General features: G+C 41.8%; 3 protein-coding genes across 4 annotated transcripts in view; 1 reads left to right on the top strand and 2 right to left on the bottom strand.

Annotated features, from left to right (window-relative positions):
• Positions 1–1,363: 1,363 nt before the first annotated feature.
• Positions 1,364–2,831, bottom strand: ATPsynCF6 (ATP synthase, coupling factor 6). Its single transcript, XM_076126958.1, has 3 exons — positions 2,710–2,831; positions 2,416–2,561; positions 1,364–1,612 (listed from the first exon to the last, which is right to left on the bottom strand). The coding sequence occupies exons 2-3, from the start codon at positions 2,559–2,561 to the stop codon at positions 1,432–1,434; spliced, it is 327 nt and encodes a 108-aa protein (XP_075983073.1). The 5' UTR covers positions 2,710–2,831; the 3' UTR covers positions 1,364–1,431.
• A 187-nt stretch (positions 2,832–3,018) lies between these two features.
• Positions 3,019–25,537, top strand: part of IntS1 (integrator complex subunit 1) — a 32,207-nt gene continuing 9,688 nt past the window's right edge. The window contains exons 1-26 of the mRNA XM_076126960.1: positions 3,019–3,304; positions 3,477–3,646; positions 3,830–4,099; positions 4,553–4,688; positions 5,088–5,323; positions 5,700–5,905; positions 6,262–6,424; positions 6,842–6,988; positions 7,445–7,642; positions 8,197–8,343; positions 8,955–9,127; positions 9,626–9,778; positions 10,172–10,325; positions 11,050–11,255; positions 11,950–12,145; positions 13,997–14,070; positions 19,305–19,485; positions 20,009–20,161; positions 20,624–20,765; positions 21,435–21,669; positions 22,161–22,327; positions 22,786–22,961; positions 23,415–23,585; positions 24,093–24,237; positions 24,516–24,649; positions 24,990–25,124. Of these exons, the coding sequence (XP_075983075.1) occupies positions 3,154–3,304; positions 3,477–3,646; positions 3,830–4,099; positions 4,553–4,688; positions 5,088–5,323; positions 5,700–5,905; positions 6,262–6,424; positions 6,842–6,988; positions 7,445–7,642; positions 8,197–8,343; positions 8,955–9,127; positions 9,626–9,778; positions 10,172–10,325; positions 11,050–11,255; positions 11,950–12,145; positions 13,997–14,070; positions 19,305–19,485; positions 20,009–20,161; positions 20,624–20,765; positions 21,435–21,669; positions 22,161–22,327; positions 22,786–22,961; positions 23,415–23,585; positions 24,093–24,237; positions 24,516–24,649; positions 24,990–25,124 (4,419 nt within the window). The 5' untranslated portion in view covers positions 3,019–3,153. The remainder of the gene's footprint in view (positions 3,305–3,476; positions 3,647–3,829; positions 4,100–4,552; positions 4,689–5,087; positions 5,324–5,699; positions 5,906–6,261; positions 6,425–6,841; positions 6,989–7,444; positions 7,643–8,196; positions 8,344–8,954; positions 9,128–9,625; positions 9,779–10,171; positions 10,326–11,049; positions 11,256–11,949; positions 12,146–13,996; positions 14,071–19,304; positions 19,486–20,008; positions 20,162–20,623; positions 20,766–21,434; positions 21,670–22,160; positions 22,328–22,785; positions 22,962–23,414; positions 23,586–24,092; positions 24,238–24,515; positions 24,650–24,989; positions 25,125–25,537) is intronic.
• On the bottom strand, positions 14,784–17,753 carry LOC142981214 (macro domain-containing protein RSc0334-like). Of its 2 annotated transcripts, XM_076126956.1 has the most exons (5): positions 17,681–17,753; positions 16,928–17,483; positions 15,861–15,965; positions 15,471–15,546; positions 14,784–15,281 (listed from the first exon to the last, which is right to left on the bottom strand). In XM_076126956.1, the coding sequence occupies exons 2-5, from the start codon at positions 17,195–17,197 to the stop codon at positions 14,977–14,979; spliced, it is 756 nt and encodes a 251-aa protein (XP_075983071.1). In that variant the 5' UTR covers positions 17,198–17,483; positions 17,681–17,753; the 3' UTR covers positions 14,784–14,976. The 2 variants fall into 2 exon arrangements, with proteins under 2 accessions (XP_075983071.1, XP_075983070.1); XM_076126955.1 differs by lacking the exon at positions 17,681–17,753 and having other exon boundaries at positions 16,928–17,618.

Below are 25,537 nucleotides of genomic sequence, written 5' to 3'. Positions count from 1 at the left end.
CCTAAAAACTATTTTTGAAAGAGCAGGTGTGCACTTGGCAATCTGATAGATTCCTAACATCTCCCCTCATTCGTGGGACAAATTCTCAGCATTGGAATAGTAATTAGAATTATATTTAGATATTATTATAATTCAAAAAAATTTACACCTGTATTTCAATATCAAGTCTAAATCAAGCCAGAAACGTGTCCATTCGTTTCATCGGACCCCACCCACTGCTCGTAAATCTGGGATAATTTAGTAGGTGTTTGCACGCGATGTGTTCGATGGAAGCATTTCAGTGACGACTGTCTGCTATCTACCTATTAACACTATTATCTACGTTTTAGTTGACATACTAAAGTAGGCTGAAACCTGCCAAAACCATAACATAACGTATTTTAGATAACATATGTTTAGTATATTGGTAGTATCTTTACATGCGACGCATTTTACAGCGACGATCTTTTAGTACCGAGAAGTGTTATATATGTACAAAGTATGTTATTCATTCGCTTTGGTGTCCGACAGTACAATAGGTAATTTTTGTAAACTATTGTCTACTCATTTCAAGGTAGCCAATACACGTTGTAGTCAATATATATGTCTACATTATAAGTAGATAAAATAGGACATGCTAATTGGGTTCGTGGTAACGATATTTCGAATGTTGTTACACTGAGAAAACCGTTTATTTGAGCGTCTGCGGCTAAAATTCTAATAAAATAATATGAATAAATTGTAATAATACCTATTTTGAGTGTGTTTGCTTGCACTTTGCACTTAATAAGATGGGTAAGAAACTACCTAGTTTTACAGGAGGTACGTAGCAGGGGAGTAAACTACAGCTACTAATATAAAGAAACTATAACGGTCTAAAGAAAAACATCGAGCGCATGACTGATGATAGCCATAGCCATAGCCGAAGAAAATTGTGTAAAAGGGTATATTCAAGCGCCTAGCTGAATCTGTTTACAATCATACACACGTAAATGCAACACTTGGCTATTATAATTTGTAAGGCGCTTTCACATCATAATATTTTGTAACTACGCTTATTCCTACCCTCATACCTCATTCTTCATTAATTATTCCTTCCTTGTATTCCTATGCATTTTTAAGACTTATGATCTAGAGTCTTCGCAACCTAACTCACAGTGATCGCTTTTATTATGGTCCCAGAAACGGGCTCAAAGAATATGTCGACTGAGTGCCATGGTTTAGCTCTAATAAACTACTCTGTATCTAGGAAGCATTTTTAGTAGTCGCTTGTAACAGACGCTTACCCCTAAGTCACCACATAAAGTCTCACTTTATCTTACTTACAGTACTTCGATATACCAATGTATTTTGGTATTAACTTTTGGTAAATAAAATCAAAACAGACTGTCTAATCAGATAATTTATTACTTATACACTTAACAATATCCAAAGACGAAGCTACTGAGGTGTTCACTTCTTGGCAGCGGCGGCCTGTTCGTTGATGGGGTCCAGCTTGGGCTCCTCGAACTTGAAGGCCGGGAATGTGGTCATGTCGACGCCGGGGCCACCTCCGTACTGCTTCTCGAGCTTCTCCAGCTCGGTCTTCATCTCCTTCTCAATGGCTGGGCTGGCTTCTACGAGCTTGCCACCACTGGAAGAAGAACATAAATATATTATGTTAGATGTTACACGATTAATTCTTAAGGCTTTTTATCTTCTCATTCTTAGAGGTCAGGGAAACATATTTGTATATTTGAGTACGGTGGACTTGGCTGGTGTCTTTTCATTCTTATACTGAGACGAGTTAATGGTATCTAGAGGTAGAGGCTGGAGCTGCCTAGTGTTAGTGAGTTTAGTTTCTAATATTATTTCTAAGTTATTTCAGCTTTTTACTACTTTTCTTATAAACTTTAGACCGAAACCCAGCAGTGATGAAGTAAAGGAATGTCAATATAGATGATAGCAGTTATTTATGGAAATATAAAATAGCCATACATAATATGTTATTTTCAAACAGTGAGCATTTTATCAACAAACCATTAAGTAGACCACCCTCAAATAAAAAAATATAACCATTTACATGAATGTTTCAGGCTTGTTGATGTACCAAATTCTTATTAGAACTTTCAATTCAACTTCTTATTAATCATTTCAAAATCAAGTGTTTTATTGGAGCAAACAATTAATGGAATGGTATTCATGTGAAAATAGAAGTAATTTACAATAATACCTTACCATAATCATAAAAATATAACTATACTACTAAAGTCAGAACTTGGTTTGACTAAAGACCTAAAGATAACATAAGATTTGCTTATGTCTTTCTCCTTTGTATCAATCTCACAATTTAAGGCTACATTATGCACTTTAGTAGCATAAAGACTTATATTATGGGCAAAAACTGAACTGGATGGGCCAAGATTATTGATTACGAAGGTCAGACAGTGTACTTACGCGCTCTTCTGTTTGTACTCTCTGATTTTGTCGAGGAACAGCTGCTGGATGGGGTCACTGGCCTTCTGGGCCGCCGCCAAGTTCCTAGTGATGACCACGGATGTCTGCGCCGCCCTCAAACCACCCAAAAGTTTGGAAGTCAGCATCTGAAACCGACATAACCTCTTAAACAGTTACATAACTGCGATCGTGAAAAAATGTAAACATAATTTATTTTATTAATAAAGATGAACAAACGCTAGAAAATATTAGGATATAACACTAAAAAACCTTAATAATTGTCGTAAAATGTACCTTTCTATTTTTTCGCTTGTCTAGGATCCGTTGACAATTTTGACAGACAATTTTTTTTCTAAAGTGACCAATTGACTGACAGCTGTATTGACTTTATTATTCCTCTTCTCATAGAGGTGAAATAATAACTAATCAATTATAAAGTTATGAAAATATGTTTACAAAAATTAATTTTTTTTTCCTCTGAGTCCGAAGCTTTAGATTAAAAATATCTTTAAAATACGCAAATTAAGTTTCATTTACTAACTTTTGTTATCTATTTCAACAAGATGTGACATGTGGTTATGTCAAAGCAAACGTCACTTGGTTTATTTGTGTTGTCAAATTGATGCTTCGCCGCAGTTTCCAAATATTTTGCATTTATAACAGAAATATTATGTCCATATGTGAAATGTTATAGGAAAAAAATTGCAATTGTAAGCTGAACCTACTACGCTATTGACAATGGAGCGCGGTAAAATACCGTCATCAGGGCGGGGAGCCAAAAGTAAGGCGCCCCAGCATCCGCAAGACATCTTCGCTCTTGGGAGCAAATCTACTGTTGTGGTGTCGAGGGACAATGAGAAGAGGAATATTCATAAGCCTTCTACCAGCGGTACGTAAGCTTACAACACTAAAACCGACCTTTTGATTATTGACACCCTTGATTATTAGTGGCCAATTACACAATCTGTGACTAATTAATTTGATATTTATAAACATCTTATGTATCTTTACCTTACTACGGACCAGAGCTGCTCGTATACTAAAGTTGTCCTCTATTTTAGGTGTAGAACGTAAGAGAGATGCATCAAGTTTTGGCAGTCAGCCTCCCAGCAAGAGAGCCAGAATTGGGTCTCCAGCTGAAGCAGTGGGAGGAACCTCCTTGGAAGTAGACCCGGTAGACCTTGTGCCCAATGTCCTGCAAGCCTTGGACACACATAACTCTGATAAACTAGTAAGTATAGTTCAGAAAGAGTGCATAATCATTGGATTTTAATTTTCCTGTTGATATTCATTCAAGTGAAACACATAGATTTCTTATAAATAACAATTGTTTATTTATACAATTCAACTTACAATAAAAATATAATATATCAGTCCATTAAATTACTAATTTTAACCTTTTTTACATTCACAGCTAGGTCTCCTAACCGGCTCAATACGTCTTCTAAAATCTCAGCGGTCAAAGCCAGACCCAATCCTCTGCATGGGTCTACTGTACTTAACAAAGATACGACCGAACATGTTCGCCCATGAGACCGTCACTCAGAGCCTGTGTACGTTGTTGAAGAGAGAGCAGGGAGCTGCTTTCAAGAACAAAGGGAACCCACTTGTGTTCGTGTTGGCTTGTAATATGTTGTACGCTGGACATAGAGAGAGTAGTAATTGGCCGGATATATTTATAAAGGTATGTGTGACTATTTGTTATTGGTGGCTGAATACTGTTGTTGCTATCATGTTCTTGTGATTATTATGATCCTGTAGGTTGTAGCGTGTTGTTAGTTTACCAAAAGCCTTCTTTATGAGTGTAACCATCCATCAAAAGAGTCTCCCCCTGAAACACTATGTGTGACATCAACTTTAAAGAAATAAAAAACCAGTGTCACCTTTATAGTCTTAAGTACAGACAAGATTTCTAGATATCTAAGCTTCTGAGTTAATTGATTGCATTGCTAACTACGTTTTATCATCATAGTCTGTTATCAACTCCATATTTGCTATTCTGGTTTCTGCTTTTTAAATGTTACATAGACATGCATAAAGAACTAAGACTTCGCTTAATCCAGTAATCAATCCAATATATAAAAATAACATTAAAAAAAGTGGTTTATCATTACAATATAATTTTTATCTCTATCAGGTTTATATAGAAGATGCTTTAAATGAGCGATGCTGGGTGGAGTGTTCCTGGTGCAAGTGCTTTGTGGAGAATGTGGTGACCGCCTTCAGCACCAAGCAGCCTCCCACACATCTCATACCTACTGATAATACACTTGGTAAGATGTCAATTTATTCTTTTTATGTGCCTTTAGTATGAAATTTGGTCAGACCTCATTATCCCCTCTGAATTTGATAAACTTATACTCTTGTTAATTTTCGTTTTCATAGTCGAAGTCTTTGGTGAGTGTGCATTGCATCAGTAATTCAAAAAGTAATACAAACTTAAGACCTCTTACCCCCGGTTTCTGAGGTACATTTAACGGTAGTTCATCTATTCAGTAGTGTTTAAACTCATACAACAAGAACGCTATTGAATAGATAAACGACCGCTCAATGTGCTCGAAACCGGGGATTAATCACATACAATACCATAATCTTAGAATAACTCTACTTATAGTAGAGTTCTAGGTTATAGTATTTTACAACCAACAGTTACAAAACAACTCTTTTTACAGGTACCATGTCACCTTCAGGATCAGGCTCTCCACTAATGGGTAGCACAGAGGAAGACTCAGCTGACAACACAGACCTGGAGTACTCAGTGTTTCCGAGATACTCCAGCAGCTACGAGGCCGTGGAGGCGCTGGTGTTAGAAGCTATCAAAGAACAGATCCAGCGCCGGTCAGCTGCACCTGATGCCATTGGGAAAGGTTTCTTGAAGCTGTTGTCGGCTACTTGCGGATTTCCAGAAGTAAGTTCTTATAATTGCTTTTTTTTAAAGTCGTCATAATCATTTAACGATTATAAAACTTAAATTTTATCTAAATTTATTGTTTTAGTGAAGGGGCATCCGGTACAGTGTATTTACTTTGTTTTTCTCTCTGATCTGAAACGTTTCTTGGCATCATGATAAATATTTAAAGGGTATTAAATATACTTACATGACATCATAAAGTTTTGTTCATACATACCCCTTATTGAATTTTTCAATGTGAACACAGCATTCTTGTTACCAAACTCACCGAGTTACCTACTCAGACTACGCGTTTGTTTAGTCCATTCAAGTCTTAAAAATCATTGCTAGATAACCAAGCTAGATAACTATTAATAAAAAATGTTGTCTACAGATCCGTATGATATCCGCCTCCCGTCTCGAAGCGTGGCTGCACTCCGGCAAGCTGTGGCGCTGCGCCCAGGAGCTGCTCGCGTTCGTGTGCTGCAACTGTGACGCGTGCGGGCCCACCGCGGCGCGGGACCACGAGGTACTCGCGCAGCTCGCCAGGATGAGGCTCAAGACCAAGCCGCTGCAAGCTGCCTACCAGGCTTGTCTTAGGTAAACCTGTACCTACTTCATACGTAGATATATAAATGTGGGACTGTAATTTTTGTTTTAATTAGGAATTAATATTTTATTTGTGGTTATTATTATTTATAAATAAGGCTTTGTTAAAAAATATCAGTATCTGTATATGCTAATTAACAGAACGGGTGAACAACTCATGATAAGAACACGCGACTTTTATTTAGTAGTTTTTTTACTTATTTATTTTGTTCCAACTACTTTTCCAGCGGTCAGCGATGGTATGTAGTTTTTTATACGCTGGTAATATAAGTTGCCAGTTTTAGCAACACACTTTCTAATGTTTGTATAGTAAACATCTCTCTTGACACTACATTTGTTATCTACAGGGAGATGGTGTCAGACAGTCCAGCACTGCTCCGCAGCGTGGTGACACACACGATCTACAACGAGCTGTCGAACGTGCGCTCGCCCAACAACATGGCCGTGCTCGCCGCGCTCATACAAGCACAGCCGCAACTTGTACCCGCCGCCATGGCCGACACATACCAGGTATGAAGTAGTTTCAGTTATAGGCCGTTTATAAAAGGTCATAGTTATACTGTGAGCGTTAGAAAAGACGAAACAAGAAGTAAAAAAAGATAGTTTATGTTGGAAATTATACCTGCTGGAATGGTGGTCAAAATATTATTTTTAGCAGATGTTATTTCTGGTGAAAATACAACAAGCGTTATTGATCCCATCTAGCTATAACCTGAATTGCAAAAGATCTTTTTACATTCTTAAGACTCACAGCAATCCAAATCGTTTCTTTAATGCGCACGTGTATATACTTAATTATTCTTTCACACAGTCAACTTTATACTAGACTACTAGTCGTAATAACTAGTAGTAGTAATTAGTCTTCACACTTAAGTTGTCGACATGCCGACATTCGTAAACTCCATTACAATGCCCCTCCCTCCTCAGGAGCTGGTGCTCCGTCCCGAGGACTACCTCCGGCCGCTGCGCTCGCTGACCCGCGAGGTGGTCCGCGCGGCGCGCGCCGACGCCCAGGCGCTGCTGCCGCTGGCGCGAGCTCTCGCCATGCCGCCGCCGCATGAGCCTGCCGTAGAGGTACGTATTATTATATACTGCTAGTGGTACTAAAGTGACAATTAGCATTCTTATTTGATAATAAAAAAATGATCTAAAGTTTCCGGTTAGGTACCTCATTTGTTACTTGACGCATCAACCGAGTTGCACCGGAACCGTTAACTTAATTATATTCATATTCATACCATATAAATTCCATTTACAGTAGAAATATCGCGATACTTCAAATAATTAGCATCTATCTATAAACTGTTGCAGATTAAAATACGGAAAATAAATATTTGGAAGGAAAGAGGAAAATACTTTGCCTAGTATCAAAAGACTACCATAATAAAGGGTCTTCTTACGGCCATGTTTTTTTACTCTTCCGCAATTTTTAATAGAACATGAAAACAGTTATTTCTACAAATCTATCAGCTTAAAGACAAGATACCACCACAACTTCTTCAAATAGGCATCATTTACCCGTCTCCCCAGGTCCGAGAGCGCGCGTTCTCCTCCCTGGCAGACCTGTTCTGCTGCTGCTGCCTGGTGACGGCGTCGCACAGCAAGCACCTGCCCGAGTACCGCCAGCAGGTGTGCGTCATCCAGGCCTCGGCGCTGGGCTGGCTGCTCGACACCGCCATGCCCATCTACCGGCCCTCGCGGCACGACTACCAGCATGCACTCAACAAGGTAGATAGATTCTCATTGTAATATTATGATAAATATTTATACTGTATGTTTCTAGAGCCACAATGAATAAGTAAATTATTTAAATGATTGCTCAAAATATATACATATGAATGTGTTCAGCCTTTTCTGTACCTTGTGTCTTTATCTTTATTATACTCTTAGGACCAACGCAAACTAGTGGAGGCGCGAGGAAGATACCGAGAATAATTCAATTTAAAATAAACCTTAGCTATTACGACAATCAATCGGCTTAGCCTTTCTTCTAACTATGTAAGAGTCGGCTTCCAGTCTGACTGGATAAAGCTGAATACTAGCATTTTACATTTTACTACCGATCGGACCTCCACAACCTAGTTATCTGGGTTATATCTCACAGAAAATGGCAGTCTGGGCCAACTATTTCACATACCTTTGGAAACACGGAGAAACTCAGTGGTCACCCATCCACTGATCAACCTCAGCAAGCGCAGCTTAACTTCAGAGATCAATCGTCGCAGCTGTTGTTACTTAGCTCCTGTAAATGTTAACTGCTAGGACATGTGTTGTGGTGTTAGATAATGTTCGTGGAGCCGGCGGAGTCGTACAGCAAGGCGGACAACTGGCCGCCCGAGTCGGAGCGCGCCGCCACCTACCGCCTGTGCTGCGAGGCGCCGCTGCCGCAGAACACGCTGCTCCGGGTCATCTTCATCGGACTCTCCAAGGTATGGAGTAAAGTAGCAATTTTTTTATATCTCTTCCGGTCCTTAGGAAAGATACTCTTTATAAAATACTAGCTGACCCGCGCTACTTCGCTTGCGTCACATAAGAGAAAATGGGTCAAAATTTTCCCCGCTTTGGAACTTTTTTTACTGATGCTCTGCTCCTATTGGTCGTAGCGTGATGATATATAGCCTATAGCCTTCCTCGATAAACGGGCTATCTAACAATGAATTTTTCAAATCGGACCAGTAGTTCTTGAGATTAGCGCGTTCAAACAAACTCTTCAGCTTTATAATATTAGTATAGATTAATAAATTTTTGAGTTGATTGGTTGTGTATATTACATGTACGGTATTACAACAAAAACTGGGGTATTTTTAAAGAAATGTGCCATTGTCTATTCATAGAGAAATAAATGTTGGGATATCTTTTCTCGGTAGTTATATACTTACTTAAATATATTTTAGGCAATTTCACTCATTAATTTACAGTTTAATGTTCGTCACGGACAAATGAAGTTTAAAGAAATGTTAACTTTGGCGTTTTTTAACTATGTAGCAATTTAAAAGACGTTGACAAAATACTCTTATAAACATTTTTGTATGCTGTGCAGGACATCCCAGTGTCCCCGGCGGAAGTGTTCGAGCTGGTGGAACAGCTAGTGCGTCGCGCGTGTGCGCTGCCGGCCGAGGACAACCCGCTGCAGGTGGACAAGCTGGACATCGCCGACTACATCTTCCAGCTGTGCCAGTTCAATCCGCCTGATAATATCACGCTGCCCGCCGGGTAAGTGACGGGTAACTTGTAATATAAGAGGATTATAAAAAAGGTGGAATTTTTAAGTGATAGATTAATTCGTTCGGTTGATCATAAAAGATGATTTTTATAAATGTTAAGCAGTGATAGCCGAGTGGTATAAGTTGTCCCAAGCCAGTGGGCGACGGTTCGAGCCCGGGGCAACACACCAATGACTTTGTTGACACCGAAGTTATGTGTTTTTTTGGAAATTATTATCACTGCTCTAACGCTGAAGGAAAACGCCGTGAGGAAAAAAGCATGTCCGAAAATTTTTCAAATTATGTAAAGCAGCATTTTTTTTATTCATCTTATTCTATTTATCTTATCATTATATTATAAAAGTTCGTTTTATTGGCCATTTTGTCTCCAAATATTTTGTTAAAATAATTAAACTCGTAATAGTATGTATTATTATTATCGGTATTTTTAATTTTTCACGGTTGCCCGGGTTGACTGACGGCACGTATTATTGTTGTGTGTGTGCAGCTACAGTCCTCCGGCGCTGGCCATCACGGGGCTGTACTGGCGCGGCTGGATGCTGCTGACCATGCTGGCGGCGCACAACCCGCAGCAGTTCGCCGACCGCGCCGCCGCCACCTACCCCACGCTCCGGGCCCTCATCGAGACCTGCATCACCAAGTAACTAACACCTTTATACCTTCATTTCGTTAGTAATCTACTTAGTGTCAACAAGAACCGCAATCCGTTGAATAAGTCAGCAGATGATTGACGTTCTAAATTCGCATTTATTAAAAATCTTTGAATGCAGTAATGCATGTTTAATTTTTTCAGCTAGTAAAGAAGCTAAGTGTGTTTATAATTTCATATTCCATAGTTTTAAGAAGATAACTGTTACTGTAGATTTATGTTTGTTTTTGTTGTGATGGGGCTGACTTAAGCTCGTGGAGTTAAAAGCCCTTATTAAATAAAGTTTAAAAAATATGTTTAATTTTTAATTGATTAATATTCAAAGTAGTTCCCTTCCATTATTTATATCACCAGTATCAATTACTGTACTATTAATTCTCACAGCAAGCCGAGTATAGAGTGGACGAGCAGTTCGACGGCAGAAGCCGAGCGCGCGGAGGCCGAACGTGCCGCCATCCTGCAGCTGGAGACACACCTGGCGGCCGCCAGCAACGCCAAGCTGCCCGTCACCGAACACTCCTCCAGGCTTATCAGTCAGGTACACACCATACATTTATCGGCTCTTTCGATTTTTTCCAATAAGAGTGATCAAGGATCGCCACTTGCTTATTATCTATAGTCTATACTAACGTATTATATAGCTGCGTTATGTTTCGTATAGTTATGTTGACACATTCATGATCATTCGCAACGGACGTTGTATTATGCATGTCTTTCAAAATGACATGTACAGACTAAAGCTAAAAGACCACCGATTCGGTAATGTGACTCTGATATGAAACAAAAAAAACAATATAAAATCTTTACTAATCTATACTAAAATTATAAAGCTGAAGAGTTTGTTTGTTTGTTTGTTTGTTTGTTTTAACGCGCTAATCTCAGGAACTACTGGTCCGATTTGAAAAATTATTTCAGTGTTAGATAGTCCATTTATCGAGGAAGGCTATAGGCTATATTTCATCACGCTACGACCAATAGGAGCGGAGAAAATTGTTACAAAAACGGGGAAAATTTTGACCCATTCTCTCTTATGTGACGCAAGCGAAGTTGCGCGGGTCAGCTAGTAACAAATAATAGTCAATTGGTACTTTACATTTTTATTAACTTTATAAACACAAGTGGCACAAAGATGCCAACTGGATTATCTGAAACAGGTGTTTTACCCTGCAGATAGTGAATTTAACTTTTCTTCATCCGTATTCTAAACTTTTATAGTATTACTCTGAAACAACCGTTATATAACTCTCAAATTACTTTCCTAGCTAACAACGCTAGAACCACTAGGTCCAGCGCGGAAGCCTCCTCAAGCCATCATAGAGACACTGCAAGCGATGTCAGCGCAGATGCGCCTGAGCAAGCTGCTGTGTCGCCAGCCCGCCATCCTGCTGGACCTGGTGGAGAGGCACGGCACCCGGCGCGCCATGCCCTGGCTACACAACCTGCTGAGACAGGACCTGCTTGAACTAAGGTACGGATGATTTTTTTAGGGTATTTCTTGAATTACTGTAAAATGTGAGTTTCTGATTTCTATCCACTAAATTCGCTAAGCTACTTTCCTTTTTAGGGTTCATTACCCAAAGGGTAAAACGGGACCCTATTACTAGGTCGCCGCTGTTTGTCTGTCCGTCTGTCTCCAGGCTTTATCTCATAAGCCGTGATCGCTAAAAAGCTGAAATTTTCACAAGTGATGATTTTCCGTTGCAGCTATAACAACAAATACAAAAAAATAAAAAAAATATAATATATTAAGTGTTTTTTACGTATTTCTTGCTCAATATTCAAAACGTGTAAAGTGTAGACGCTTCAAATTCAGCAGATGATAATAAGGAACCTTCGTGCGCGAGTCCGTCTCGCACTTGGCCGGTTTTTATTGTTAACTAGCTGACCCCCGCAACTTCCCTTGCGTCACTTAAGATAATCATAATTTTCCCCGTTTTTGTAACATTTTTCACGGTTACTCTGCGCCTTTTGGTCGTAGCGTGATGATATATAGCCTATAGCCTTCCTCGGTAAATGGGCTATCTAACACTGAAAGAATTTTTCAAATCGGACCAGTAGTTCCCGAGATTAGCGCGTTCAAACAAACAAACAAACTCTTCAGCTTTATAATATTAGTATGGATGGTCTTCTTCGTGGTTTTCACCTGCAATTTGTTTGCACAGTGTGTTACCAGTGCAGTGCCTGTGTGAGTTCCTGTCGGCGGGCGGGTCGGGGGGCGAGGTGGGCAAGGCGGGGGAGCTGTGTGCCCACCTGCGGCGGACCGTGGCCGAGTCGGAGGGCGGCGCCCGAGCCGTGCTGCACTACTACATGCAGAGACTGGCGCACACGCACGCGCCCACCAGGGCCAGCGCCAACAGGGTACGTAGGGGGAGGGGGAGGGGGAGGAGGGCGGCGCCCGAGCCGTGCTGCACTACTACATGCAGAGACTGGCGCACACGCACGCGCCCACCAGGGCCAGCGCCAACAGGGTACGTAGGGGGAGGGGGAGGAGGGCGGCGCCCGAGCCGTGCTGCACTACTACATGCAGAGACTGGCGCACACGCACGCGCCCACCAGGGCCAGCGCCAACAGGGTACGTAGGGGGAGGGGGAGGGGGAGGAGGGCGGCGCCCGAGCCGTGCTGCACTACTACATGCAGAGACTGGCGCACACGCACGCGCCCACCAGGGCCAGCGCCAACAGGGTACGTAGGGGGAGGGGGAGGGGGAGGAGGGCGGCGCCCGAGCCGTGCTGCACTACTACATGCAGAGACTGGCGCACACGCACGCGCCCACCAGGGCCAGCGCCAACAGGGTACGTAGGGGGAGGGGGAGGAGGGCGGCGCCCGAGCCGTGCTGCACTACTACATGCAGAGACTGGCGCACACGCACGCGCCCACCAGGGCCAGCGCCAACAGGGTACGTAGGGGGAGGGGGAGGGGGAGGAGGGCGGCGCCCGAGCCGTGCTGCACTACTACACGCAGAGACTGGCGCACACGCACGCGCCCACCAGGGCCAGCGCCAACAGGGTACGTAGGGGGAGGGGGAGGGGGAGGAGGGCGGCGCCCGAGCCGTGCTGCACTACTACATGCAGAGACTGGCGCACACGCACGCGCCCACCAGGGCCAGCGCCAACAGGGTACGTAGGGGGAGGGGGAGGGGGAGGAGGGCGGCGCCCGAGCCGTGCTGCACTACTACATGCAGAGACTGGCGCACACGCACGCGCCCACCAGGGCCAGCGCCAACAGGGTACGTAGGGGGAGGGGGAGGGGGAGGAGGGCGGCGCCCGAGCCGTGCTGCACTACTACATGCAGAGACTGGCGCACACGCACGCGCCCACCAGGGCCAGCGCCAACAGGGTACGTAGGGGGAGGGGGAGGGGGAGGAGGGCGGCGCCCGAGCCGTGCTGCACTACTACATGCAGAGACTGGCGCACACGCACGCGCCCACCAGGGCCAGCGCCAACAGGGTACGTAGGGGGAGGGGGAGGGGGAGGAGGGCGGCGCCCGAGCCGTGCTGCACTACTACATGCAGAGACTGGCGCACACGCACGCGCCCACCAGGGCCAGCGCCAACAGGGTACGTAGGGGGAGGGGGAGGGGGAGGAGGGCGGCGCCCGAGCCGTGCTGCACTACTACATGCAGAGACTGGCGCACACGCACGCGCCCACCAGGGCCAGCGCCAACAGGGTACGTAGGGGGAGGGGGAGGGGGAGGAGGGCGGCGCCCGAGCCGTGCTGCACTACTACATGCAGAGACTGGCGCACACGCACGCGCCCACCAGGGCCAGCGCCAACAGGGTACGTAGGGGGAGGGGGAGGGGGAGGAGGGCGGCGCCCGAGCCGTGCTGCACTACTACATGCAGAGACTGGCGCACACGCACGCGCCCACCAGGGCCAGCGCCAACAGGGTATGTAGGGGGAGGGCAGGAGGGGACCCTAATACCAGTGCCAATATTGTGACGACAATTTTTTTTTATTATTTCTTTATTTATTATTTCGTCGCACTGCTGGCCTACCCATAGCCTTCCACTTCAAAAGATCTCTAGTAGTCTATACCCAGTCTGGGTTAAAGGACGCAAGCTCACCTCTCCATCTTTTACGGGGTCTACCTGAAATTTCGCTCTGCATTTTATCAAAATAGTACATATTTGAAATTTTGTTGTAACATTTAAAAAAAGTGTTGTCTTATTTTATGCTTGACTGTTTGTGTGATTCGAGTTATTTTCTTCAGGGCCTGAAACTGGTGCTGTCGAAAGCGTCAGACGACACGGGTGAAATGGACTATAACACTGAAGTCAGCCCTGAGTAAGTACTTTGATATTTTTAGAACACTAGCTGACCCGCGCAACTTCGCTTGCGTCACATAAGAGAGAATGGGTCAAAATTTTCCCCGTTATTGTAACATTTTTTACTGCTGCTCTGCTCCTATTGGTCGTAGCGTAATGATATATAGCCTATAGCCTTCCTCGATAAATGGGCTATCTCACACTGAAAGAATTTTTCAAATCGGACCAGTAGTTCCTGAGATTAGCGCGTTCAAACAAACAAACAAACAAACTCTTCAGCTTTATAATATTAGTATAGATTTGCAGTGCTTTGATATTTATTTATTATATTATTTAATTTAGTAGAATTTATATAAATTTCTTAACGATTTCTAACTCTCTTGACTCAACGCGATTAAAAGCGAATTAAAGGTTAGGATACCTTATTTGTTTACCCGACGTTTGGCTAACTTTTCACTGGAGCTTATGACTCGTTGTTTTACTATATTATATACGTTTGTATTAGTTACTAACGACATTTTGTTGAGTCGTTTTTTAGTCTAAAATTACAGAGTACTCCTGTTAAGTTAATACTCGGTACAAAGAGAGGCTTAATTTTTGACTGTAAATTAAAATGAAACATCCAATCGTAGATATATAAAGTACTGTTTAATTTACACAAAATGATTATTTATGTTATAAAATACATCCTTTTGGCCTTCCCCAAAATAGTGGGACTAAATAAAACGTAGCACCATTCTTCCCTCGCTTTCCCATTATAGGAGTAGGCAGAAACCAGAGAACGTCACTTGGTACGATCCTTACAAAGTTTCTTTGCCTTATTCACATCCATACATGTTGTCATACAAGACCGCCAGTTACGAGTAACACCCAACTTTTATGCAAGACATCACCGATATGTCTTTCAAGAACAAAACATTAGCAGTTAAAAATTCCACTCATGTACAGGGAAATATAACTGCAACAAAGTCTCATAGATATGCTTATCAGTAGGTGTGAACGTACAAAAGATGACTCTATCTAGATGTTGGTTTACTTCTAGAAACTTCCTAGCGGTCTGTAGTGCGATGTGTGCGGCTGCGCGGCGAGGGAACCCGTACACGCCGGTCGCGATACAGGGGAAGGCGATCGTACGAATATTGTGCAGTTTTGTTGTAGTTAAGCACTTTTCGTAGCACGATTCGAGTTTAGCTGCCGATTTGTCTGTTGGGCCTACTGTGTGGATTACATCTGGAAGAAAAAGTTTATGAAATTGTTTATTGTCCCTTTTTAATTCGCGGTTGTTCCTTCTGGGCAAGGGTCTCTCCTTGAACAAAGGATAGGTTAGGCCTTGAGTCCACCACGCTGGCCAAGTGCGGGTTGGGGACTAATAATAATAATTGTTTTACGGTAATTAAACTATCGTAAAAGTGTACTTACATCTAGCTGGTAGATTATACCCGCAACTGGCGCGGGCATCGCCTGTCAGACAACCTCCAAAGGTTTGAACCTCAGCCTGAAATGTACAGTAGGTAATATATATTTTTACGTTTTCGAAATTAGTAGGCACGAAAACAAAACTACGACTGCTGCCCATGAGGTCTCAGGCTCGATTCCCGGATCGGGCACAGTATTGCTCTTTTCTGTTATGTATTTACAATAATAGCCCGACGCCTAATATGGCTGATTAATGGCAATATTCTCTCCCCATATAACATGAAACTAGAATTTGCAGCTTAGCAATTTCACCTCTGCCTATGCTTTCGGGTATAACAGGCGTAATGTTATGTATGTATTACTTTAATTATTAAGTAAAGAATGTAGGTGTACTTGTAAGAGAGGTCCAGCTTCACGGTGTATGGCTCCATCGACCGTGAACACGGTACTCCCCCACGCCTTCAGGCGGACGTTGGCTGGGTTTACGATGGCGTCCACCTGAAAATATACATTTTAAATCCATACTCCATACTACTTTACTACTATTACTACTTTCCTACTAATATTATAAATGCGAAAGTAACTCTGTCTGTCCGTCTGTCTGTTACTAAATCATGGAGATATTTTGATACCCGAGAAAGGACATAGGCCATTTTTTACCCGGAAAAATTACGCATAATAGGAAAATTAAGGTGGCGGACGAAGTCGCGGGTAAAAGCTAGTTTTAAATAAAATTTTGTCCCATTGCTGGACTACCTCCTAAAATTAGGAGTATGTAAGTCCACCACGGTCTCGTAATTTTTGGTTTTAAGCCTGCCGCTGGAACATTCTTAGTAATTTCTAGAAATTGTTATTTTATGAGCGCGCCCGTTCTATATTCATCTACTGTAGACCTTACCATCACTGCCTTCATCTCCAGGTATAAAAGCCGAGATGTTATAAAAATTATTTTTAATAATATTCTTTATAGTGTTCGTTTATAAACTTGTTTTCGTGTAGAGTCCTATTTAAACATTTTCCTTATTTAATTATTAATTCGTAGAAAGACATGATACATATTGACGACATTTTAAACAATTGTGCGCGTTGCAATAAACAAACTAACAAACAAAAAAATGTTTTTAGCTTTGCTTTGAGAGCAGTAATAGCCGTGTGATTTAAGTTGGCACCTCCCACGCCAGTGGTCGAGGGTTCGTACCCGAGGACACACACCAATGATTTTTCGAAGTTATATGTGTATTAGAAATCATTATCACTTGTTCCAACGGTGAAGGAAAACATCGTGCGGAAACCTTGCCTAAAATTTGTTTAATACATTAATTATTGAGGGCATGCACACTCCCCAACCCGCACTTGGCCAGCATGGTGGACTCAAGGCCTAACATCTCCCTCATTACGGGAGAAGACCCTTGCCCAGCATTGGGAAATGTATGTATTAAATTGTTTATTTAAATGCTTACCTCCAATTTCGTAATACTACTATGCACTATAGACACTTTCTTCGCTAGATCCTCATTTAAGGCAGGGTTTATATTCACTTTCAAGAACTTGGTAAGATCATCAATAGTGTGTTTCTTCGTCACAATCATTCTGTTCCTCACTACATAGTCGCACCACGGGTCAATGACCTCCATTGCTATGTAGTCTTTGCTCTTATAGTTCTTTCTCCTTTGCTCCAAAGTCTGGTCTAGTAGTTTCGCTTTGACAGACTTCCAGTTTTGTTCAAACATTTTGGATATTTTATGAAAATATTAATTTAATGTCTCTCTGCTCAGCAGTTTTTAGTGAGATTATTACACTTCCATAAGTCTTTTATCTTCTGCTAAACTTTGATAAAAATATAACTCTTATTGTACACTAGCTGATGCCCGCGACTTCGTCCGCGTTTGTGCCTCAGTACAGACTTTTTATACAAACTTTCATCCCCTATTTTATCCTCTTGGGGGTAGATTGATATATTTTGGTATAATTGATCAAAATCCTTTCATTTCAGACCGATCCGTCCAGTAGTTTCGGCTGTGTGTTGATAGATCACTATGTTAGTCAGTCACCTTTGAGTTATTATAATATATATAAAGAAATATTGTGCGCTATTTACTACCGCAGATACCGCATTAAAAAAGCACTAACCAAATGAAGCACGCAAAATTATAAAATATTGTTTTAAATAACAATAAAAATATTTTAAATAATTAGCCAATTAAGTAACTCACTATGCGTTACACCTAATTAATGTTTCACATGTCTATTATAAAATAATATTTTCTACAGTAAATAACACGACAGAGTCTTTCAACAACTATTTATGAACTACACAAGTTACTGAACGGCTTGCACGTAGCCACGCTTCACTGACCACTTACTATTGAGTCATATTGTTACTCAATTTTGTTAATATTGAAATAAATAAAGTAATAATAACGTTTATTATGTTCTTATGATATTTAATTCAGTATTGCTGTAATAATAAGTCGTAAATAAGAATGTAATTTAAAGTTATGTTAGTATATTGGGGATGTTATAAACTTGTGGAGTCCGAAAAACCGGATTTGCCTGTAGTAACATTATTTGTTTAATACATTTATTGAGGGTATGCAAAGTCCCCAACCCGCACTTGGCCAGCGTGGTGGACTCAAGGCCTAACTCCTCCCTCTCGTTTGGGAGGAGACCCTTGCCCTGCAGTGGGACAGTAACGGAATGTAAAAAAAAACATTATTTTACTTAATTCATTTATTAAACTTTCTGTTTATTTTATTTTATCGTATGGTTAGTAGTCACTAGTGTCAAATCTATTCAAGCCGCCCGAAAGGTCTTGGACTTGGTTTAACGACTGTTATCTTAATTGACAACAACTGGGACTGACTTTTTACATGCACAGAGCTCCTCCGATGTCCAGTCCGGGTGCTCAGAAAGTAAATAGCAGTTGGAATATGGGATAGATTTTTCTCCTTCTCACTCTGTTCATTTATAGTATGGTTAGTGGTCAACCTGTTGTCACAATTGATCAAGTCGTCTGAAGGTCTTAGACATAGATTATACACCACCTGGGACCGACTTATTACGTGCCCTTCGAAGGACAAAGACACTCAGTTCCACGGAACACTTATGGAATGTTCACGCTAAGGTTTGCTAACCAACCGGCGAGCCCAACTAGGTTTTGCGACGGTATAAAATTAGTTTAAGAAAGACCTTCAACTACGGATCGGGTATATAAGCATCGGCTACATTCCTATTGTGTACTTACAATCATATTTATTAAATAGACGTTTATCCTGCTTGTTATTTTTTTGTTATGACTAACCACAAATGTAGACGTCACATTTTCTACCTTTTATTTTATGCCCGGTGAAAAACATGCTGGGTTCAACAGCAAAGCCTTTGTTACCCGATATTATAAACTTTAACAACTTTTCTAATTTTATAATAGATTATTTTTCTATAGAAACTCGGAGTTTGGTATCGTACCTGGTGTTAGGCAATAGGCCCACTCACTTTACTTGGGACTTAAAGCGTTTAGTGCATTAGTTGGAGTGGTCACCTCGCCGCAATAAGCGTAACGTCGCATGTGGCGGGTTCGAATCCCACTCGCGGCAAATATTTGTATGATGAGCACTAATATTTGCCCTGAATCTGGTTGTAAATTTATTTACTATATAAGTATGTTTTAGTACGTATGCATAAGTATGTTACAAGCTCAGTTAGGAATCAGATGACCACTTCTGAGTAGAATTTTAGCAGTTCTTTACAATAATTTTCTACCATTTTATCTTTGAGCTACATTATCCGTTAGTTAACCGTAAGCCGTGAGACTGGTCCTTATTTTTCACTTGTTTCCAGCGAGTGGCTCGGTCTGCTGTGGAGCCTGCAGCACTGGGAGTGTGTGCGGGAGGACGTGGTGGTGCGCGTGCGCGCCGCGTGCCTGGTGGAGTGCGTGCCGCGACACCTGGCCGCCTACATCGACTTCCTCGCGCAGTACGTGCGCGCCACGCCGCTTGAAGACCACACTGATTTAGCGCTGGTGAGTGAACCCATATTGATGCTGTTGGTTTAATGAATAAGGAATAAATTTACATCTTTGATGGATACGACACACGTGACCTAAGGGTATGAAAGTCTAAGGAAATAATTATTTTGTTGACAACAATTTGTCTTTTAAACAGCCGTTTTTCTAGATATTTTTTGGCGACTTATTTGCGCACTTTAATAATATTTTACTTGCAATATTTTACTATAATATTGAGTCACCATCGAAAAATAACAACTTGTGTTAAATGTTTTTTGAGACTATAGTTTATTTTGTTTTTTAAAAAGACAACTCCCGCATTTAGAAGTACTTTTGTGTCGCGGGGACTTGTACATTTGTACAACCATCGGACACAAAGTACAACCAGATTCGAAAACAATATTTATGGATCGCACAAATAACTGTTGCGTTTGTAAATCGAACCCACGACCTCCCAACTCAATGGTACCGTGGTGACCTAAACCACTGCGCCTTGGAGGCAGTCAAATAAGTTGATAACTATTATTGTTGCCTGCAGGACCTGAGCCAAGTGCTGATGGAGCGGTCTACAGTGATGAACAGCGTGCTGGGCAGCGGCGAGCGCGTGGAGCAGGAGTTGGGAGACTTGCAGAGAGCGCAACACAAGGCACTACACGCACTCACGTTTATACTGTACACGCATCTGCAAAAGGTATAACTATTTACTCCCTTAATGCTGACTTTGTACCAGCTTTCTTTGCTGTATATGAGAATGTTTTGGCTAACCCAAGCCGTTTGATGCTGGATAAAAACATCATGTATTATGGCCACAAGCTCATAGTTAAAAACGGGACCCTATTACTTTGGTTGTTCTATCTGTCTGTCTTAGACCAAGCTGTATCTCATGAACCGTGATAGTTATACTGTTGAAATTTTTCAGAAGGTGTATTTTTTTTCAATAAACATAATTTTTTGGGCGTTTTATGCTCCATGTAAAATACTGATTCAACTGCATCCGGTGAGACTGGAAGACTCCAACATAGTTTGTAAGAAAGGCTACCATGATGTATTATACGGAACTCTTCATGTTCAAGTCTAATTCAGGCAGTCTTTCTCAGCTTCATTTACCTTTATGCCAAGTTGTTCGTCCTTTGAAGTAAAGCTTCGTCCCCAGGCTCGTGCGGTGGGCGCAACTCCTTCAGAGAACACGTTCGGCGAGCGCGTGATGCTGCAGTGGCCCAGCGGCCGCTCCACCACCATGCACCTCATACTGGCGCACGCCTACCTCAAGCTGCTGTGCTGTGGACCTTCTATATGTACGTACTTATGCAAACTGACACTGTGGCGCAACGGTAACGTATGTAACAGAGGTCTCGGGTTCGAATCGAAAGTCAGGCCAATAATAAATACTGGCGCACGCCTACCTTAAGCTGCTGTGCTGTGGACCTTCTATATGTATGTACTTATATTGACTTTAATAGATTTGCTCCGATGATTGAAGAGGTGATTTAGCACGAGTAAGCGCATGAGTCGGTATTGTTGACAACAGAATAGTTTATAAGAATACGGGTGTATAAATGCGAACAGTCATATTAAAATTGTCAGTCAGAAACGTTAGCCATTCTACTCAAAACCTATTAAACATGCGACCCGAAAATATAATATTTATGAGAACAGTAACTGTTAACAAATTGTATACGAAAATCTAACAAGTAGTAACAATTAAATTTCCATTTATTTTGCACGTTTTATGCTCGCTCCTCAATAGTACTGTCTACAGGCAATCGTGCTCCAGATTATCAAGTTTCTGGGTCGATTCCGGTTTGCGTAGAGTACCTATTATTATTTTATTGCTGAATTATCAAAAGCAATCCAGAGCGTGGTAGCATGCCTAATTAATAGTCAAAAATTAACCTCTTTATATGTACCGCCAATACAATTAGTGAACCACGGATCTAAACTCTAACTATGACTTTACCTTTCAGACGATACAAACCAAGAGATGTACCTATACCTTCAATCCGTGTGGGTGGGCAACGACGCCCCGCAGGCCTTCAACGTGGACTCGGAGGAGGAGACGGCGCTCCTCCCGGACTGGCTGCGGCTGCACATGGTGCGCTCGGCCAGGCCCGCGCTGCTGGAGGCCGGCATGAGAGCCCTGCCCGCGCACAAACTGGCGCTCTTTATACAGACGTTTGGTATGCCGCCTACTTCTATGAGGTGAGTGTCTAAGAGCTACTTTTATAAAATTCAGTGATCATTGTATGAGTATATTTTAGTTTTTTTGAGACATATGTATGTATGTTTGTGGTTTTTTTTTTTTATCGATGTGCATAAATAATTAAGATTATCTTTGAAAATGTTAAGTTACGATGACTTATTTGTTGTTTTAGACTCGTTTAACAATTTTATATTATGTCCTCAAATTGCGATAGTTTATAATCTTTAAGATTGCCTTAAACTTGACTCTATTTATGACAGATTTTGTCTAAAAATTAAACTCCCTTTATTAAATTGACCTTGAGAACTTCTTTACTTTGAACGTATTAATAATTTTAAATTTGTATACTCTCATGTCTTCTGATGACACCCAACAAATGTTAGGGTGGTATAAGCTACGCACACACATACATATACGTGTGTATACGTACTTTAACAATACTCTCACATATTATATCTGTATCTACATAGTAATATGAGTTGTGTGTCAGTGCGCTGCTGAGCGCGCTGGACGCGTGTCCGGCGGGCGCGGTGGTGCGGCTGGGCGTGGAGCGCAACTACATGTCGCAGCTGCTGCGCGTGCAGCGCGCGCGCGGCGCCACGGGCGGACACGCCTTCGCCGCCGCGCTGCGCCTGCAGCCCGCTGCCTACCCGCCTGGTAACTACCTAGACACGCGACAGCGTGCCAAGCCAAGTTCAAGCAAAGGAACTGGTCACAAACCATTTGGTGCCATTTTTATTACAGCCCCACTGCTAGACAAGGGTCTCCTCCCGTATTGAGGGAGGGTTTAGGCCTTGAGTCCATCAAGCTGGCCGAGGGTGGGTAGGGAACTTTGCATACCATTAAGAAATTCGACAAAAGATTTTAAGGCATGCAAAATTCATCACGATGTGTTCCTTCACTGTTAGAACGAATGATAATTATTGTTTCTCATACACACATGAATTCATTGATCATTGATCTATTGCATGAAGTTTTCACCGACAACCATTTACGTAAGCCGCACATACTTAGATCAATCGACAACTATCCATTGCACAAATCAACGAGTGAATCAAAATCAATTTAGCATAGACTTCTTCGCTAAATTGTTGAACTTCATGCCTGTCCGCCAGATGACAGCCTGTTCGCGGAGGAGGAGAAGCCGGTGGAAGAGGACGACGAGTGGGGCAACGTGCCGGTCCCGCTGCCGCTGCAGCACGAGTCCGTGCCGCTGCTGCTGGGCACGGCGCTCGCCGGGACCAACGCTTACCTTGGAGACGTTGATGCTGCGTTCACGCAACTCATCTCGGTAATTTATATACCTACTAATATTATAAATACCCCCACAGGGCATAACCCCTCTCCCATTTGAAAGGAGACCCTTCCCTAGCAGTGGGGGAGTAACCGGTTAAAAAAAATCAACAGACCTGACAAAGATGCCTACATTTTAAGCTTGCAAATTTGATATGAGCAGGTCAGATGTATTAAACTCCTTCCTCCACTCAAACCTTCAATACAGTATCTTGCTACCAGTATGGTTTTTCGACGTAATCAAATTAATAAGGTTAATATGTTTTATCTGCCTTTATTATGTGTAAATAATGTAACATAGCTTAATCATTTAGGGTGTATGTTTATCTACACAAGATTTTTATTTATTTTTTGTTTACCGAGTAAAATGTCCTATTGTTAATAACTCAAAATACACTACAACACTAATACACATTCTTATGTAAACTCACAAAATTCTTTGTCTTGTTAGCTAGTAGCTGGGTCTCGGTCCAGCGGCAACCCGGCGTACTTCCAGGGCGTGGTGCTGTGGCTGCAGCAGCTGGCGGCCGGCGGCGGCGCGCCCGCGCTGCTCAGGAACCCCACACGAGCCGCCACGCTGCTTAGAGCGCTGCTACCCTTGAACAACCCGCAGATTACCGAGGTATAACTTACTTATCACCTACTTTAACTAACTATAGACATATATGTGTAACAAGGTGCTTGAATGTGAGCAAATGTTTTTTTAAGTTCCTGCCTACCCCAGGAACGATTAGGAAATTGTGACTATACAGTGTTATTTTTAAAATACGAACAACTTCACCAGATAGATTAGCTATCTATTATATTTATATACATCATCATGAACAACAATTTTTGTGCTTTCGTTCTTTAATGACAATTGTAACATCTTTGACTCGTTAAAATTTGCATTGATAATGAGATATAACTCAGAATTTCTAAACTCTTATCTGACAACAACTTCTCAAATTCTAGGAGCTTATCACGCTTGAGAGGGAATTTTACAGTCTTAAGTAAAATTTGAGCCGAAACGAATATTTGTTTGTTTTAAACAAATATTATTTTGTTTCCTGTAGGAATTTACTCCCATAAGAAACACTACGGTCATCACTGTATAATAAATTATGTGATTGTCAATTTCTTACCCTAGATAGCAGCGGCTCTCCTTCAACAATGCAAGTTACTCTCGGGGCCTGTAGTAGACATGCTCCGTGCTCTCTCACACAGCGTGGTCAAGCGCGAACTGCACGCGCCCGCACTGCCGCCCACTGCGGACAAACATCAACTTATTGCTGGTAAATATATACTATATAACTTTAGAAATATTTCTTAACATATTTATGTAACAAAATTTAATAGAATCAAGTTAAATAGACTGGAGAAATGCTTGAAATCAACATTATCTTTGAATATTTTTTCGGATATTCTCTCCATAAAAACTTTTTTCGTGTCTCAAAGACAGTTAGTTAAACCGTTCTTAGCTTAGCAACATATTTGACGATTCATTTTATACCCGTATTTTATAACCTAGTCTAACCGTTTTTCACTGTATCATATTACTTTCCCCTCATAGCCCTGGAGTCAGCTACACCAAGCACGCTGGAGGCAGTGGGCAACCGTATCATCGCGACGCAAGACACGAGGGTGATAGTAGACGTCATCACTCACATACTTGAGAAGAACCAGGACGGACATTATGAGTCCAAGGTCAGTACAATACCTGACCTCAGAACGTCTCTTAAGCCTTAAAATACATTTTGTTTTAGAGAACCACTATGCCATGCTCCATCTTCCGTTTCTGGCTTGACGTTGATTTATGGAATACCCTGTATACAATCTTCGTGTAATTTTTTTTTGCGTTAAGGTCTTTTCAGGTATAAGAATTTTCCAATACAGCTGACTGCAGTGAGTACCACACATGGTGCCACATATTTATATCTTTTTTCTAAATCTCAAATAATTAAAAACGTATGTAACTAAACAAAATTATAAACAAGTTGCATATGAAAATAAGTATCAAAATTATAAAATACATTGTTAATGTTAGATAAAAGACGAGGACGGTAACGTGGGCCCGGTGCACGTGTTCTCGCGGCTGGGGCTCGGCTGCGGGCTGCTGCTGGACTGGATGTCGGAGCTGCAGCGCGAGGACCTGGGGCCCAGTGATCAGCGCCAGAGACAGGTATACTATACATACTAACATTTATTGAGGCTCCCAAAGTCAGGTGCGCTCACCGCTCGGTTAACGATCAGTAATAATAATAAATATATACTATAATGTTAGTCAGTGGGTGAAGCAACCCCTGGCGCGGTCATTGTATAGATTGGTGACTGCATAGTGGTGTTTGAACTGGACGTCTCCTTGTATTGGAGTGTTTGGCCCTGGTTGATGTCAATTAAGATAACAGTCGTTTAGCCACGTCAAAGGCCTTCGGCCGGATTAAACAACTTTGACAATGGGTTGACCACTAACCAGACGATAGGAAGAAGATTAAAATTTATTTACTTATATATGTATTACATTCTGACTTGGCTGGCAAAGTATCGCACACGAGAGCATTAGTGCGGGTGTTGTTTAAAGTAAAAGTAAGCCAC

The sequence above is a fragment of the Anticarsia gemmatalis genome, chromosome 19, assembly GCF_050436995.1.
Source record: "Anticarsia gemmatalis isolate Benzon Research Colony breed Stoneville strain chromosome 19, ilAntGemm2 primary, whole genome shotgun sequence".
NCBI classification, from domain to species: Eukaryota; Metazoa; Arthropoda; class Insecta; order Lepidoptera; family Erebidae; genus Anticarsia; species Anticarsia gemmatalis.
This window is presented reverse-complemented; position numbering and strand designations above follow the sequence as displayed.

What these genes read in the sequence shown, in the direction of transcription:
- ATPsynCF6 (XM_076126958.1), bottom strand. Translation starts at nt 2,561, where the DNA reads ATGCTGACTTCCAAACTTTTGGGTGGTTTGAGGGCGGCGCAGACATCC. An exon ending in GAGTACAAACAGAAGAGCGC is followed by an intron (nt 1,613 to 2,415) that starts GTAAGTACACTG and finishes TTCTTCTTCCAG; the next exon opens with TGGTGGCAAGCTCGTAGAAG.
- LOC142981214 (XM_076126956.1), bottom strand. Translation starts at nt 17,197, where the DNA reads ATGTTTGAACAAAACTGGAAGTCTGTCAAAGCGAAACTACTAGACCAG. An exon ending in GTAGTATTACGAAATTGGAG is followed by an intron (nt 15,966 to 16,927) that starts GTAAGCATTTAA and finishes GTATATTTTCAG; the next exon opens with GTGGACGCCATCGTAAACCC. An exon ending in AAGCTGGACCTCTCTTACAA is followed by an intron (nt 15,547 to 15,860) that starts GTACACCTACAT and finishes TGTACATTTCAG; the next exon opens with GCTGAGGTTCAAACCTTTGG.